Source organism: Hemitrygon akajei, chromosome 3 (assembly GCF_048418815.1).
Source record: "Hemitrygon akajei chromosome 3, sHemAka1.3, whole genome shotgun sequence".
In the NCBI taxonomy this organism is placed as follows: domain Eukaryota; kingdom Metazoa; phylum Chordata; class Chondrichthyes; order Myliobatiformes; family Dasyatidae; genus Hemitrygon; species Hemitrygon akajei.
This window is the reverse complement of record NC_133126.1, coordinates 188,138,633-188,157,002: the sequence shown is the minus strand read 5'-3', so window position 1 is coordinate 188,157,002 and position 18,370 is coordinate 188,138,633. Positions and strand designations below refer to the sequence as shown.

The window sequence follows — 18,370 nt, the reverse complement described above, 5'->3', positions numbered from 1 at the left end:
GATGAATCTATGGCTGGATCAGCCATGAACTTATTGAATGGCAGAGCAGGCTCAATGGGCCAGATGGTCTATGCCTGTTTCTATTTCTTATGTTGTTATGGCACAGCATCTCAGACCCGAATCATTAATTCTGTTTTTTCTCTCCTAAGATTTGGCTGGCTTGCACATTCTGTTGTCATTAGAGTATCAAACATTCTCCACAAAAGTGGCCGATATCAAACCAACCACAGAGGCTTCGGGAGCAAGACTGAGGCAATATGGTCCAGCATACATTTTGCGAGGTCTCCCCATAACTCAATCCTGCTCCCCCACCCACCAATCTCTGTAATAACAATAAGGACTTTTACAGGTGTGGAACACCAAATTCCATGTGTAGCATCTGAATGGCCTTTAACGGAGGGAGAGAGGGGGAGAGGGGGAGGGGAGGGGGAGAGGGAGAGGGAGAAAATGAACGTGTTCCCCAGTGGTACCATTCACTTTCCTCTTCACAAGATTCAACTGCACTAGCCAATTCTACCTATCTGTGTCCTGGTGTCCCATGCAAACGTTCATCAGGGCATTGCAGACAAAGCTGTAGCGGTTGGCTGCGTTGTCGCTCAGAATCTTCCCCAGCATCGAGTAATTGACGTTATGGGCAGACGGATTTTCGATGAAATCCAGCATGAAGTCGGGGTCCCAGAGCAGGTTGGAGTTGGAGGGCTGCACGTTGCTGTAAATCGTCTGCTTGACCTTTGAACAGGCGCTACTGAGGATGAGAAAACACATCTCATTACATTCAATCGTGAAAGAGCAAAAACTTCATAGAGTCCGACAGCATGTAAGCAGTATGTTGTAGCCCATGTTATGGCAGTTGGGTTAAGGGAAATTTGTCCTGATGGAATTACTGCCAAACTTTAGACAAAGAATAGAAGTACACTCTAAACAATTTTGTGTGGGAATGAATGAGCACAAAATGAACAGGGAGAACTGAAACAGTTTACCAGGTACAATAATTGTAGGCTGCCAGTTCACAGCAGGAGGCCACTTAAGGGACTGATTTTGGAAAATGATTCAGCAATCCCTACTATAGAAACCCGTACAATTACCAATCAATGTAACATCCGCTTCTTAATTAAAACAAGAAGCCCTTCTCTTTTGCCTACAGTTATAATTTCTTTGCCTATAGACCAAGTACAAATTGGGATATTACTGTTGAGAGGAAATCTTCCTGTAACAAATAATTGCCTGTTAAAACAAACAAGAGAAAATCTGCAGGTGCTGGAAATCCAAGCAACACACACACAAAATGCTGGAGGAGCTCAGCAGGTCGGGAAGCATCGATGGAAAAGAGTGAACTGTTGATGTTTCATGCGATTCAGTAGTGAAGAGGAAGTTGTATTTTCTAGGAATGCAGCCCTTCCATAATCGATATCTTAGCCTGCTGACCTATTCCATTTCATCATAGTTACATGGGTAGCACAGTGGTGTCGTGGTTAGGGTAACACAATAACAGAGCCAGTGACCCTGGATCAATTCTGCTGCTGTCTGTAAGGAGTTTGTATGTTCTCCCCTTGAGTGTGTGGGTTTCCTCCGGAGGCTTCAATTTCCTCCCACCCTCCAAAGGTGAGTACAGAGGAGATGTCAGGGGTAAGTTTTTTTACGCAGAGTGGTGAGAGTGTGGAATGGGCTGCCGGTGATGGTGCTGGAGACAAATACGATAAGGTCTTTTAAGAGACTCCTGGATAGGTACATGGAGCTCAGAAAAATAGAGTGCTATGGGTAACCCTGGGTAATTTCTCAGGTAAGGACATGTTCGGCACAGCTTTGTGGGCCGGAGGACCTATATTGTGCTGTAGATTTTCTATGAATACAGATTAGTAAATTAATTGTTCACATGGGTAAAATTGGGTGGAATGGGCTCACTAGAGTAGCAGTACCTTTTACTGTGCTGTACCTCTAAATAATAAAGCAAAAAATATAACCAAGGGTGTACTGCGTCTATTTACATTAGACATAAATAGATAAAATTCTGCCATTTTATCCAGAGTTTCAGAGTTCTCAGGCGACTGCTCTGCCAATGAGTTTCCTCACAACTCGAGCTAAAAGTTTACAACTCTGCAACTGCCTAAAGACCATCAAAGTCCTTCCAATGGGCAACCAAACTATTTCAAGTAAATACTGTTTCCCATTGAGGTTGAAAAGCAGCATTATAATGGTGGAACTAAAATGAACCATTTATAGCTCAGCACTCTTTTTGTGGTTTTTTATGCTCGGGTGCTTCTGCTCTTAGTAAGTGCTCAAAAGATTAATCATTGCACGGTAGCATTGTGGTTAGTGTCATGATTTGCTGCACTAGCAACCTGGATTCAATTCCCACTGCTGTCTGTAAGGAGTTTGTACGTTCTCCCTGTGAGCACATGGGTTTCCTCCGGATGCTCTGGTTTCCCCACACATTCCGAAGATGTACGGTGTGATGTGTGCAAGCGATATTGGGGCCGCAGCACGTCCTCAGATTGACTTGGTCTTTGACGCATTTCACTGTATGCTTCGATGTACAGAACTGTGCAAAAGTCTTAGGCACAAGTAAAAAAAATTCTGTAAAGCGAAGATGCTTTCAAAAATAATGAAAACGTTTTTAAACATCAAAAGATGATGATAAAGAGCAGTGAACAGTAAAAAAAACTAAATCAAATCAATATTTGGTGGACCACCCTTTGCCTTTAAAACTGCATCAGTACTCTTCACTGCAGTGCAGTTTTATGAGAAAATAAGGTAGGATATTCCAAGCATCTTGGAGAATTTGCCATGGTTCCTCGGCAGACTTTGGCTGTCTTGCTTGATTCTGTCTCTCCAGGTAATCCCAGACAGCCACAATGATGATGAGATCAGGGCTCCGTGAAACCATATAAAAAATCCACTGTGCCCAAGGCTTTTATACAGTACTGAACATGTGACAAATGAAGCTGATCTCTTTAAGACAAATAATTTCAATTAGAATCATAGTTACACAATGTGGAAACAAGCCCTTCGGCCCAACTTGTCTATGAAGAGCAAGTTGTCCACCTGCGGTAGTCCCATTTGCCCATATCCTTTGAAACCTTTCCTATCCCTGTATCCATACAGATGCTTTTTAAACATTGCAATTGTGCCTAGCTTGACCACTTCCTCTGGCAGCTCATTCCATACACTCACCATCCTCTGTGAAAAAAAAATCAGGTTCCCTTAAGCTTCTTCCATGCCTTATTAAACCTGGTTGGCAAAATCTGCTGAGTTACCAGGCACTTTAACAAAGTCGATATAATGCCTGTGACAGGGAATAGCACAGTAGAGTAGGGGTTAGCATAACACTATTACAGTGCCAGCAACCCGGGTTCAATTTCTGTTGCTGTCTATAAGGAGTTTGTATGTTCTCCCCACTGACCGTGCTGGCTTCCTTTGAACGCTCCAGTTTCCTCCCACACTCCAAAGACATAAGGGTTAGTAGGTTAATTGGTCACATGGATATAATTGGGTGTCACAGGATTGTTGGGCTGGAAGGGCCTATTACTGTGCTGGATCTCTAAATAAATGCAAATAAATAATATGTGCCAAGGTTAATATTTTCATTTCAGCAAATGCAGCAATTAAAGTCCTTGCAGGGAAGGTAACACGATCTGGTTTATTTTCCTCCCATTTTCAAATACACCAGGATCATTTCTCAGGTGTTTTTATTTCAAACTGATGGTTGTCAAATGATCCCTCTGGTTGTTTTAGTGACCCCGATGTGGTTGCAGTCCATGTTAGATGATATCAGGTTGGGAGACGTGGCGGGCAAAAGGTGATCCAACTCTCATAGCATCTCGATGAGGAAACACTGCCATTCTTTCATCACCGTGGAACTCAGCAGTTCATGCGGTTGGATCATTACCGAAACCTTAAGGGCATTAATTAAAAAGGTAGCCAAGTCAGAAAAGGTGTTAATGTTTTAACCCAAACAAGTTACAGGAATAGAAGGTAACCGGATAAGACAGAAAGTCTGGATGGTAAGTGTGGAGGGAGAACAGCTCTCTCCGATTCCTATCTTTGGGAGGCGTTTAAACTTTGCATAACGCAAACAAAAGTATCTACACGCTGTCACCAAGCTATCAACCAGAAAGTGAAGCCAATCTAGACCTGGACAGTTCGTAAAAGAACTTCAGAATCAGAAATGAGAAAACAGATTTTGTCTACTCATGGTATGAACAGAAATGGTTTATCATTTCCCACAAAGTTCTTTCATGCCTGAACACCAGTTCAAGACCATAAGACCACAGGACATAGGAACCGAATCAGGCCATTCAACCCTTCGGGTCTGTTCTGCCATTCCACCATGGCTGATTATCCCCCCCAACCCCATTCTCCTGCTTTCCCCCTGAAACCTTTGACACCCTTACTAATCAAGAACCTATCAATAAATATACGCGATGACTTGGCAATTACAGCCGTCCGTGTCACAGATTCACCACCCTTTGGCTATCGAGATTCCTCGTCACCTTTTTCCTAAAGGGACATCCAGCTTCTCTGAGGCTGTGGCCTCTGATCCTAGACTCCCCCACCATAGGAAACATCCTCTCCATGTCCACTCTATCTAGACATTTCAATATTCAACAGGCTTCAGTGAGATTTCTCCTCATTCTTCTAAACTGCAGCAAGTACAGGCCCAGAGCCATTTCATTAATTCCTGTGAACCTCCTCTCGACCCTCTCCAATGCCAGCTCATCCTTTCTTAGATAAAGGGCCCAAAACCTGCTCGTGATACTTCCTTAAGAACTGAGATGAGCAGGAATCTATTTTGCCAAAGGCTGGTGAATACTTTCCTTAAATCACCTTGAGGTTATGCCCCCTGGTATTATCATTTTCCTCACTGGGACAGGGTTGAACATTAAATCGGTACCCATACAGACAGGCTGAGAGATCCTAGGCTTTATTTTATTTAGAGATATACTTTGGAAAGCACAATTCAATCAACTGGAATGGTTTGAAAAGAATGTATCAACAACCAAGGATCCTTTTAGAATTACAAGGGATTATATTTAATTGTTTAACCACAAATGGATATCAGTCTTTTGTACAAATAACAGATAATATAAAGAAAGAATTGCAAAAATATGGTTCAAAAAGACATCCCAGAATGTTTTACTGTCAATTCCTCCCTTCCCATTTAACCACCACTTCTTTAATAGGGAAGTCCAACTTGTGGGGCATAATCTGCTGACTACACTGGGAAACATAGCAGATAGTGTACTGCTAGGACAGAAGCAGCAACCCAGGTTCAAATCCCGGTGCTGTCTGTAAGCAGTTTGGATGTTCTCCTGTGATTGCGTACGTTTCCTTCAGGTGCTCCAGTGTCCTCCCACAGACCAAAGACACATGGGTTAGTAAGTTCACAGTTATGAGAAAATCTACTGATGTTGGAAATCTAAAGCAACACACGTAACATGTTAGTGGAACTCAGCAGGTTAGGCAGCAACTATGGAAAGGAGTAAACAGTTGACATTTCAGGCCGAGACCTTCATCAGGACTTCCCCTTCCATTCTAGCCCTGATGAAGGGTCTTGGTCCAAAATGTTGACTGTTTAGTCTTTTCCATAGATATTGTCTAACCTGCTGAGTTCGTCCAGCATTTTGTGTGTGTTGGGTTAGTAGGTTAATTGGTCACATGGGTGTAATTGAGTGGCGTGGGCTCATTGGGCAAAACGGCCGGTTATCATGCTGAATCTCAAAGTAAACACTTCAGATAATGACTGAAATCTCTCACATCTCTGTCCATTATCACCAAACACAGCTCAGATATCACACAGGTTATTAATATCAATTATATTTCAATAATTTACAACTGGAATCATTTAGAACAAGATTCTTGTTGCAACAGCATCAGAATAAAGAAGTATACTTTAGTAATAAAGTAGACAATGACAATGACCAGACAATGGTTGTGATTTTTTTCTCTAATTTCCCACACCCCCATTCCCTCTTATTCCATTCCCCACTCTGGCTCCCCTCATGCCTCTCCTCTTTTCCTCACCTGTCTATCTCTGTCTGCTGGTGCCAATCCTCCTTCCCTCTCCCTCATGGTCCACTCTCCTCTCCTATCAGATTACTACTTCTTTAGCCCTTTGCTTTTTCCACCTATCACCTCTCAGCATCTTACTTCACTCCCTCTCCCACCCACCTGACTTCATCTATCACCTTTTTGCTTGTACCCCTTCCCCTCCCCCAGCTTCTTATTCTGGCTTCTTCTCCCTTCCCTCCCTTCCTGAAGCAGGGTCCCGGGCCGAAGCATCCATTTTTATTCATTTCCTTGAACGGTCCCTGACCTGCTGAGTTCTTCCAGCATTCCGTATGCATTACTCTGTATTTCCAGCGTCTGCAGAATGTCTTGTGTTAGTGACTATTTTATTAAGTTCTTTGAACTTGCGATCTTACGTTGAGGGTTGGTTAAAAAAAATTAACCAAAGGAATGCTTCTGCAGCCTGAAAAAAAAAGTGTGCCTTTGCCAGGTGCTGAGGAAGTGTAGTTATTCACCTGAAAAGATCACCAAACTTGCTTCTTAGGTGGCTGCAGGATACGTAAAGGTCGTACAGGTAGGCCAGGATGCACCTTTCAGGAGAGGAGCACTCTGAAGGATTGACAACGTGCTTTACTACCCCACAGAGTCTGCAAGAGAGAAGACGTAGAAGGGAAATTAGACGAATCCGTCTGTGGACTGAAAAAAATCAACCTATTCTTTATTCCTCAACTTAATATTTCAGACCTTTTAGTAGTAAGCACTGGCAGGAAGTGTTAGAAATACTTAGCCATTCAGGTAGCATCTGTGGATTTAGAAAAAAAGGTTAAACATTGGCAAGCTCCATTTGGATCAAGCTCTGAAACCATGAACCTTTCTGCCTCACCACGCACGCCATTTTTAATAAGAATTTGCTTACAGCTGTGCCATCCTGATCACTGTTTAAATCTAAAGGTTCAATGAAAAACTTTGTTCTGCAATGTCATCCAGTTCACCACATTGATACAATAGACAGTAGGTGCAGGAGTAGGCCATTCGGCCCTTCTAGCAAGCACCGCCATTCACTGTGATACACAATCAGTACCCCGTTCCTGCCCTCTCCCCATATCCCTTGACCCCGCTATCTTTAAGAGCTCTATCTAACTCTCTCTTGAAAGCATCCAGAGACTTGAAGTAATACAGGGAAAAGCAATACCAGAATGTAGAATATCGTGTTACTTACAGAGAGAGTGCAGTGCAGGTAGACAATGAGGTACAAGGTTGTCCCTTTAGGACAGAGATGAGGAGGAATTTCTTCAGCCTGAGGGTGGTAGGTCTGTGGGTGGGTATGGAGGTCAAGTCATTGGGTACACTTAATACAGAGGTTGACAGGTTTTTGATTAGTAAGGGTGTTAAAGGTTACGAGGAGAAAGCAGTACAAAGAGGTTGAGAGGGATGATTGTATGGTGGAGCAGGCTCAATAGGCTAAATGGTCTAATTCTGCTCCCATGTCTTCTGATCTGTTATGCTCTAAGGCCATGATAAGGTGGCTTGTGAGGACAAAAGTCCATCTTATTGTTCAAGAGGCCCCTTCAAATGTCTGATAACACGCGGGATAGAAGCTGTTCTTAAGCCTGGTGGAGTGTGCTTTTGTATCTACTGCCAATGGAAAGAGGGGAGAACAGGGAATGTCCAGGGTGGGTGGGGGGGGTCTTTGATCATGTTGCCTGCTTAATTAATGCAGTGAGAAGAGTGGACTGAGAAGCCTAGTTTCCATGATGCAGTGAGCTGGGCCCTCAACCCTCTTCAGTTTCTTGTGGTCCTGGGCACAGTAGTTCCCATTCCAAGCTATGACGCATCTAGATAGGATGCTTTCTATGGTGCTTCGATAAATATTGGTGAGGGTCAACATGGACATGCCAATATTTCTCATCATCCTAAGGAAGTATTCTGCTGTAGTGCTTCCTAATTCTGTTCCTATGCCTTACAGTCTATGGTCTTATAGAAGTAACTGATAGTAGTGGAGACTGACTCCAATCCAAAATCCAAATGCTGCTTAAATAATTCCTCTGTACCTACAGCACATTGAAGATAAGCTTGACTTCTGTTACGAAGTATGAAGTATTAAGCTCTATGAAGCGAAATTTAATGAGAAGGGTATCACACCAAGTGAAAGACTTAGAAACAGACAAAGGGGTGGTTATTGAATCAGTGAGCAGAGGTGAACACATTCAGTGAGTGGTAAGCCATGATTAACACATTGATTCCTTTGGGAGAGTGTCAGAAGAAACAAATTTTTATCAGGTTTCTGGGGGACAGAGGGAAGCATGGAAAATGGTGGGTGGGAGGGGTCAAGGGGGGAATATGGTGGACAGACGGTGACAAGAATGGACAGCTGTGACTGAGGAGCAATATCTTTTTCATAAAAGTTGAGGAGTTCAGTCGGTGTGATGGAGACTGATCCAAATCAGTCGGCATGGTAGCCTAGCAGTTAGTGTAACAGTATTACAAGGCCAGCGACTCAGGTTCAATTTCTGCTGCTGTCAGTAAGGAGTTTGTACATTCTCCCTGGGACAGCGTGAGATTCCTCTGGGTGCTCCAGTTTCTGCCCACATTCCAAAGAAGTTTGGGTTATTAGGTTAATTGTTCACATGGGTGGTGGTGTGGAGTTCTGGGTTGGAAGGGCCTGTTACACGTGTCTCTAGAACAAATTTTAAAATAAACTTGACAATATTGAACTTTTTTTTCTCACTTCATTAGCCGACTGCTGCAACATTTCTAGCTTTTTACATCGTTAACAACTCTAATTGTTTTCTCAGGAACCTAAGAAACTAAGAGGAAGTCGGAGAGGAGCTTAGAAAATTTATGTGAGACGTCAATCTTTTCCAAAAGTTAGAACTGTTGAATTCTGTAATAGTGCGCAGTTAGTATGATGCTATTACACCTGGGGCGTCAGAGTTTGGAGTTCAGTTCCCACTGCTGTCTGTTCGGAGTTTGTACATTCTCCCTATGACCGCATGGGTTCCCTCCGGGTACTCTGGTTTCTTCCCACAGTCCAAAGACGTACCAGTTAGCAGGGTAATTGGTCATTATAAATCATCCTGTGATTAGACTAGGGTTAAGTAGTTGGTTTGCTGGGCGGGGTGGCTCATTGGGCCAGAAGGGCCTGTTCCATGCTGTATCTCTAAAAAAGGATAAAGTGAGGTGGGGAGACGTGTTTAAAGGAGATAAGGAGATGTACGGGACAAGATTTTGTTTCACACAGAGAATGCGGTGGTGATGGAGGGAGATGTAATAATGGTATTCAAAAAGCTATAAGATAGGCTCATGGATGTTGAGGAATGGAGACACGTGGATCATGTACAGGTTAGTTAGATCTGGCATCATGGCACAGATATTGTGGGCCGAAGGGCCTGTTCTTATGCTGTAATGTTCTATAACCAACTTTTGACTGCAACCATGACTGACTTTTGCACACTAAGGAATCTGTAGAAATTTCAGAGATCAGAGAGTCATTCTCACTACAGTGCAGTTTGGCTCATCTCATCCATGCTGGCTATTAATCTGCCTAGTCCCATCGACTTGCACCCAGTCCATAGCCCGCCATACCCCTCCCATCCAAATTTCTCTTCAATGTTGAAATCGCACCTGCATCCACCATTTCCGCTGGCAGCTCACTTCACACTCTCGACCCCTTCAGGGTGAAGAAGTTCCCCCTCATGTTCCCCTTAAACATTTCACCGTTCACCCTCATACCATGACCTCTAGTTCTAGTCTCACCCAACCACGGTGGAAAAAGTCTGCTTGCATTTACCCGATCTGCACCCCTTATACATCATACGGACAACAAAACTGCAAAGCTCACCCTTCAAACACTTGTGCTGTCTGGTCGGGATTGAGCACGAGGCAGGAATGGTAGCGTCGAAGCACAGCCACGATGCACAGACACAGCCCTGTGGTGTAGCTCCCAGCCAGACTTGAAGACTTCAGCAACAGCTCAGCTTCCACCACACTTAATTCATTCAGCAACTGAGGCATTAAACACACAGGATTAGAGCATGTGGTATGCAGTTGACCCAGTTCAAACTTCCAGAGTTCACGGTTCAGACCTCAGCAATAGTATGCAGCCCAGTTGTGGACAGCACACTTCAGGGTATGAAGGTTTTTGCAGGGGAGGAGGGATTGTTGGAATGGGAGAGGGGATGAGGGGTTTCAGTTACGTAGAGAGATGGGGGAAGCCATTTTCTGAAAAAAGCAGAGAAATTTCAAGGGAGAGTTATCAGAGATTTTCAAAACTGTGAAGGATTTTGATGGGGACACAAGAGACTGCAGATGCTGGAATCCGGAGCAACACACTAAACACTGGAGGAACTCAGTGTGTTGGGCAGCATCTATAGAGGGAAATGGACAGTCAACGTTTCAAATGTCCAGATGAAGAGACTCCACCAGAAACATTAACTGTCCATTTCTCTCCATAGATGCTATCTAACCTGCCAAGTTCCTGAAGGATTTTGATAGTATAGATAACAAATCATTTCCAATGCAATATACAAGACACTGGAGGAACTCCAAGACTAACTTGGAGTTAGACCATCTCCAAGTCTAACTCCAACTCCTAGTGTTTAGCCTGTTCCCAATTCCAGGGTCTGCAATCTCCCGTGCCTCTGAAGTACTTCCAATGAGTGGACGGCCAACAACCAGAGAACACAGTTCTGACACTTTGCAGAGGTGAGAGCAAAAGATTTTTTTTTTGTCATACAAATTGGTGACACAGCTAGCAGAACTGCATCCACACAGTTTCAGAGATATGGGTTCAATACTGACCTCTGGTTTTGTCTGCGTGGAGTTGACATGTTCTCCCTTTGGCCACAAAGGCTCACCCCAGCTGTTCTAATTTCCTCTCACATTCCAAAGACATGCCGATTGATAAGTCAATTAGCTACTAGACGTAAGCCACATAGAGTCACACAGAATGGATACAGGCCACTCAGCCCAACTGCTCTAGGCTGACCAAGATGCCTCATTCAAGCTAGTCCCATATGGCCAAACTTGACCCATAAACTTCTAATCCTTTCCAATCTGTGTACCTGTTCAAATGTCTTTTAAAAATTGTTATTAACCCTGCTTCGACCACATCCTCTTCCACATAGATAGAAACACTTGTGTAAAAAGGTGCCCCTCAAGATCTTCTTAATCGTTTCCCCTCCCATCCTAAACCTTTAGTCCTTGATAGCCCAACTTTGGAAAAAAGACCAAGTGTGTTCACTCCACCAGTGCCCCTCATGATTTTATGCATTTCTTTGAGATTACATATCAGTCTCCAACACTCCAAAGAATAAAGACTTAATCTGTCCAACTTTTCCCTATAACTCAGTGCCTCAAATCCTGTCAACATGCTTGTAAGTCTTTTCTTCACTTTTTCCAATTTAATAATATATTTCCCATGGCGGAACAACCAAAACTGAACACAATACTCCACATGTGGCCTCATCAGGGCCCTGTTCAACTACACAATGACCTCTCCACGTTTAGACTCAATGTGTGACTTATGAAGGCCAGCATGCTAAAAGCCTTCCTCACCACTCTATCTAGCTGTGACTCCACTTTATGGGAAATACGTACTTGCACTTACGTCCTACAACACTCACTAGAGCTTTTGCCATTCACTATGGAAGTTCTACCTGGATCTGACTTTCCAAAATGCAATAGTTCACACTTATCTAGGTTAAAATCCATTTGCCATTCCTCAGCCTTCTTATCCAGCTGATCAGGACTTCCCTGTAATTTTGATAACCTTCTTCATTGTCCACTATACCACCTATTTCGTGTCATCTGCAAACTTACCAACTGTGCCTCGTACAATCTTATTCAAATTATTAATATCGATTGCTAACTACGGTGGGCCCAGGACCAGCTGCTGAGACACGCCACTAGTGACAGGCTTCCAGCTGGGAAATAACTTTCTACCATTGCTCTCTTACTTTCTAGCATCAAGCCAGTGTAACTCTACCACTTTAAGGACCTGTACCCCAGGACAATAAGCTGCCAGTGCTGTTCTACCCTTAGCTCTGTTTCCGTAATGGCTATAATTTGCCAGTCCTAGGTCGCTATCCAAGTCCAAAGTTCGTCCACCTTACCTGACAGACATCTTGCATTGAAATGAATGTAATTTAACCCTATTGGCTTTCCCTGTTCCTGACCTTTCTCCTGCCTGTTAAATCTATTCAACTTGCTATCAGTGAATTCTGCATAAATTTCTAGCCTCTTATTTATCACTCTGCTGGTTGGGATCCTACCCTGCTGCCAATTTAGTTTAAACCCACAGCAGTAACACTACCAAATCTATCTGCCATGATAATAGCACCACGCGCACCCCCCCCCCTTCATTCAGGTGCAATCTGTCTCTCTTTTACAAATGATCTCTGCCCCAGAAGCAATCTCAATGCTGTAAAAATCTGAATTCCTGCCCCCTACACCAATTTTTCAGCCACACATTCCTTTGCCATGTCCTCCAACTCTTACCCTCACTTGCACTTGGCACCAGAAGTCGTCATAGAAGAGCCATGCAGCACTACAGCACAGAAACAGGCCCTTCACCCATCTAGTCTGTGCTAAGTTCCATCGACCTGCACCTGGTCAATAGCCCTCCATTCCCTTTCTATCTATGTACCTATCTAAACTTGTCTTAAATGCTGAAATCAAGCAGGCGTCCACCACTTCTGCCGGCAGCTCGTTCCACACTCAATCCAGAGATTAATACACTCAAAGTCCTGCTGTTCCTAAATTCTTCCCTGACTCCCTATAATCACTCCACAGGACCTCATCCCTTTTGCTACCCACGTCCTTCGTGCCTATGAGCGCAATAACTTCTGGATGTTCACCCTCCCTATGAAAGTGGTTTGAAAGGGGGCTTGATACAGAATAACAATTCAGAAACAGCTTCTTCTCCTCCACCGTCATCAGATTTCTGGATGGTCCATGAACCCAGAAACATTATCTTGTTATTTCTATTTTTTTTTTTGCAACTTATCTAACTGAGAGCATTTTACACTCTGTGGCCACTTTATTAGGTACACCTGTAATGCTCGTTAATGCAACTATTTAATCAGCCAATCATGTGCAGCAACTTAAAGCATAAAGCATGCAGACATGGTGGAGGTTCAATTGTCGTTCAGATTAAACATCAGAATGGGGAAGAAATGTGATCAAAGTGACTTTGACCATAATTGTTGCTGCCAGACAGGGTAGACTGAGTATCTCAGAAATTGCTAATCTCCTGGGAGTTTCACACACAAGTTTCTAGTGTTTACAGAGAAGGGTGCGAGAAACAAAAAGAACATCCACTGACTAGGAGCTCTGTATGTGAAATCACCTTATTTATGAGAGAGGTCAGAGGAGAATGGCCTGACAGGTTCAAGCTGACAGGAAGGTGCCAGTAACTCAAATAACCACACGTTACAGCAGTGGTGTGCAGAGGAGCATCTCTGAAAGCACAACGCCTCAATCCTTGAAGTGGATGGACTACAGCAGCAAAAGACCACGAACATACACTCAATGAGGAACCTTATAAAGTGGCCACTAAGTTTACGTCCTTGCATTGCCTTATTCCTGCAAAGCAACAATCTACGTCATGTAGACAGTGAAAACAAACCTGAATACTGAAAGGCTTAGATAGAGTGGATGTGGAGATGATGTTTCCTACAGTGGTGGAGTCTAGGACCAGAGAGCACAGCCTCAGAATAGAGGGGAGTCCATTCAGAACAGAGATGAAGAGGAATTTCTTTAGCCAGAGGGTGGTGAATCTGGGGATTTCATTGCCACAGAGGGCTGTGGAGGACAAGTCACTGAGTATACTTAAAGTGGAGCTTGATAGGTTCTTGATTAGTCAGGGCATCAGAGGTTAGGGGAGCAGGTAGAAGAATGGGGTTGAGAGGGGTAATAAATGGAGCAGTCTCGATGGGCCAAACGGACTAAGTCAGCTCCTATATCTTATGGTATTATCATTTCAGGTCAGAGATGCTCCATAAGGATGCAGATCTACTCCCTGTTCTACTCCCTGCAATACAACAGTGGAGAGATTTCACATGAAGTGCTTTGGTGAAATGACAGAGATTAGCCTGGGTTTATTTATCACAGACAATGAAATGCGCTGTTTGCATCAAATCGAATTAGCGAGGATCATGCTGACAGCCTACAAATGTCACAACTCTTCCAGCACCAGCATAGCATGCCCACAACTCACTAACCATAACCCGCAGGTCTTTGGACTGTGGGAGGAAACCAGAGCACCCAGAGAAAGCTCAAGCAGTCGCAGGGAGAACATACAAATTCCTTACCGACAGCGGCGAAAATCAAACCCCAGCGATGTGCCAACCACTACTCTACCGTGGTGCCCGGAGATTCTTCCAGAGTGAAATCACTCCATCATAAATCCTTGGTTTATCCCCTGAACAATCCAGATTGCAAGCTTACCTGGATAGCAAAGTCTATTAGACCGTTGATGTTAAGGGCACACTCCATCATATCGAAAATAAGCTGGATGTGATGAGCCAAAGGCAGATGGTATGAAGTTCCTGAGGCAAAGCTTGTGATTTGTTCCAGGACATTACTGGAAATCTGTAAGAACATTAGAAATGAATGCAGTGTGGTATCCTAGCAAGAGTTAGGAATTAGAAACAGGAGTTAGAAATTCAGCATATATAGTGCATATGCAGTGCCTCTAGCATTGTCAAAGACCCCTCCCTTCCTTCTCAAAATCTCTTTGACCTCCTACTATCGGGCACACTGTACTGCAGTATAAGAACCAGAACTGTCAGGCTGGGTAACAGCTTCTTCCCCCAGTCTGTTAGACTTCTTAACACCCTGCTGCCCCCCAGCACCCATACACACCGTCTGAATGCCCTACCCCACCTCCCCAACTCACAGACTGACTCTCATCCTGCACTGGCCACTTTTCATCTGTTATTGCTGCTGTTTCCTACATTTAAACGACTGCTTGTTTTATTATAATAGTGTGCAGAACATTATACAGTCTTATATAAACACGCACCTCGCACTTTATGTCACCCTGTCAATCTTCAGGCCATGTCACTCACAGACCTCTGCTAATCATAACTTTGTGACTGTATTTGCTATATCGTAACTAGATATGCTGTGTTTTACACCTTGGCCCAGGAGGAAGGATGTTTCGTTTAGCTGTGTACAAGTGTATGGTTGAATGACAATAAACTTGAACTTGAATTTCAACACAAAACAATGTTTTCAGCACTGGTTAATCTAAGTCCTTCAGAATCCTCCCACTATTTAAGACCTCCGGTATCTGCAACGGAGTGTGCTGGGACCTTTGCAAAAGCAGGTCGTTCACATTCTTCATGAAAGTTTAACACAAACTGAAGTGAACACTGACAGCAAAAGCGGCAGTGAACTCAAGTGCTTTATATGTATCACCCAGACCGAGGTAACCTGAAGCTAGCTGCCGCATTTCAGTAACCCAATCTCAACAAAATGCACATTATTAAAATCATTCTCTGAATCTTCGAGCTGAGAACTTCTACTCCTAAAGCAAGAGATTTTAATTGTAAAGCACACAACATACAGACATAAAACAGTACAGTACCTTAAAGTATAGGCCCCTTTAGTCCATCATGTTGTGATAATCTTTTAACCTACTCCAAAATCAATATAACTGTTGTACTTAATATTTTAATAGTATTTGAGTAATATTGTAAATATATTGTTTGAGTAAGCATTCTTGCTCTCTAAATAATTCATTACAGGTGATGTGGATAAATACGAGTTGCATCACTCTACCACGTAATACATGGGCAACTCACTTAAAACAAAACACAAAGTTAGACTCGCATTCCAGGCTCTCTTGTTTTCCTTTGAATTAGTTTAACATTTTGAAGTCAGGAAGCAGAACAATAACCCTTCCCTCCCACAAACAAGCTGTACTGTGGTCGACTGCAGATTTCTGCGGCATTGATGGTTTGGGTCTGGACTATTTTACTGTGTGGCTGTACCTTACTTTATGTTCTTACTATCTTGTATGTGCTATGTGTGCTTTGTGCTGAGTATGACTGTTGGCACTGTGTTCTGCATCTTGGCCCTGGAGTAACACTGTCTTGGCTAGCCGTATTCAATCATGTATGGTTGAATGACAGTTAAACTTGAATTGATTTTTTTGTCTTTCCTCTGTGTGTCAATCTAAAGCAACAGTTCAATTTTAAAATTCTCTTCACTGTTTTTGAATCATTCCAAGATCTCTCCCCCTCCTTCCTCTTTGTGAACTCCTCTCACTATAAAATCCTCCACACCAACACTCCTTCAGTTATGACCGTATGAGTCTCCCTGAATTCAATTGTTCGATTTCTGGCTGCTAGCCCTACACACATTAGATTCTCTGGAACACCCTCCCTAAATCTCTCCTTGCCTCCAACTTTTCTCCTTTAAAACACAGCCCAAGACTTGCTTCACTACAGGAAGGACATGGAAACCATAGAAAGGGTGCAGAGGAGATTAAGAAGGATGTTGCCTGGATTGGGGAGTATGCCTAATGAGGATAGGTTGAGTGAACTCGGCCTTTTCTCCTTGGAGCAACGGAGGATGAGAGGTGACCTGATAGAGGTGCATAAGATGATGAGAGGCATTGATCATGTGGATAGTCAAAGGCTTTTTCTCAGGGCTGAAATGGCTAGCATGAGAGGGCACAGTTTTTAGGTGCTTGGAAGTAGGTACAGAGGTGACGTCAGGGGTAAGTTTTTTACGCAGAGAGTGGTGAGTGTGTGGAATGGGCTGCAGGCAGCGGCAGTGGAGGTGAAAACAATAGAGTCTTTTTAGAGACTCCTGGATGGCTACGTGGAGCTTAATAAATAAATTATTATATTATTATTCTATTATTTTAAATAGAAAAATATTAAATAGAAAACTAGAGGGCTATTCATAAAGCCTAGGTAGTTCTAAGGTAGGGACATGTTCGGCACAGCTTTGTGGGCAAAAGGCCTGTATTTTGCTGTAGGTTTTCTATGTTTCTATCTGGTCTAATGTCACTTGTGTGGCTCAGTCTCAAATCTTCAGGAGTATCAAATGACCTTTGGGTACACTATAAATTGTTACGTATATGATAGCTGCTGTTACTTAAACACATCGTCCCCATGGTGACTGACTGTGTGAGAGAACAAAAGATAATGAGGTAATTATTATTAATAATGTTCAGGTGTTGCCTCATTGTCCATTCAGAAATCTGATGGTAGATCTTCGCACCATTCAGCTGTTTATCACTCATCACTATATTTATTGTTACATTTATCGTCGTAACGTACACTGTTTAGTCCGTGACCTTCACGCAAGTGAGGTATTTCACTGCAGCCCAGTGTATAGGATAACTAATCTGAACCTAATTCAAATCATTTAACGTGAGTCCTGATTTGCAGTGATGCCTTCGGTAGTGTAGTGATCAGCACGACATTTTACAGTGCAGACGACAAGAGTTCAAATCCCACTGCTGCCTGTAAGGTGTTTGTATATTCTCCCAGTGACGGCGTAAGTTTCCTCTGGACACCCCAGTTTCCTCCTACAGTGCCAGTTGGTAGGTTAACTGGCTATTACAAATTGTCCCTTAAGCGAGGATTAAAGCAGGAGATTGCTGGGCGACATGGATCAAGGTGCGGGAGGGCCTAGTCCATGCTGCAGCTAAATAGATAAATAACATCTCCACAGGAAATGTGATTACTTAAACAAAAACCATCTGATATTTGATCATTATTCAACTGAGGTGGATTAATTTTTTATAGCAAAGAGTGAGGAGACTAATGCAGAAATTGCAGTATAATCCTTCAAGATATAGCTCTGAGCTGCTGCATGATGTGTGATCATCACCAACAGCAGCTGTGGTCACCAGTTTTAATAAAGGAAGTGAAATTGAGTGCACAAGATCCCTCTTATTAAGTTGGAGGATATGAACTGCAGCAAGAAACTGCACAGAGCTCAGCTCATCAGAAAACAGAGCCTCCCCGCTGGATGTATTTCTTGCTGCCTTGGAGAAGCAAGCAGATAGTCAAAGACCCCACCGTAAGACATCTCAGCGGAATTAGGCCATTGGGCCCATCGATTTGTTATATCACTCAGCCACATTCTCCTGGTAACACTTAACACCCTTACTAACCAAATCAACGTCTGTTTTAAATATAACCAATAACTTGGCCTCCGCAGCCATCTCTGGCAATGAGTTCCACAGATTCACCACTCCCTGGTTAAAGAAATTCTTCATCATCTCTCTTCTAAAGTGACATTCTTCTATTCTGAGGCTGTGCCCTCTGGTCCCAGAGTCTCCCCAGCACAGGCATTCTCTCTACTCACCAAGCTTGTTCCACTGAGGACAAGCTTGGGA

General features: G+C 43.3%; 1 protein-coding gene across 3 annotated transcripts in view; it reads right to left on the bottom strand.

Annotated features, from left to right (window-relative positions):
- LOC140725744 (mediator of RNA polymerase II transcription subunit 12-like protein) overlaps window positions 1-18,370 on the bottom strand; it is a 676,368-nt gene that overhangs the window by 158,109 nt on the left and 499,889 nt on the right. For 2 of the 3 annotated variants that reach the window (XM_073041599.1, XM_073041601.1), the window contains exons 19-22: window positions 14,455-14,598; window positions 9,848-10,011; window positions 6,522-6,653; window positions 518-745 (exon numbers count right to left, since the gene is read on the bottom strand). In XM_073041599.1, the coding sequence (XP_072897700.1) occupies window positions 518-745; window positions 6,522-6,653; window positions 9,848-10,011; window positions 14,455-14,598 (668 nt within the window). The remainder of the gene's footprint in view (window positions 1-517; window positions 746-6,521; window positions 6,654-9,847; window positions 10,012-14,454; window positions 14,599-18,370) is intronic. The other variant, XM_073041600.1, reaches the window with a different exon arrangement.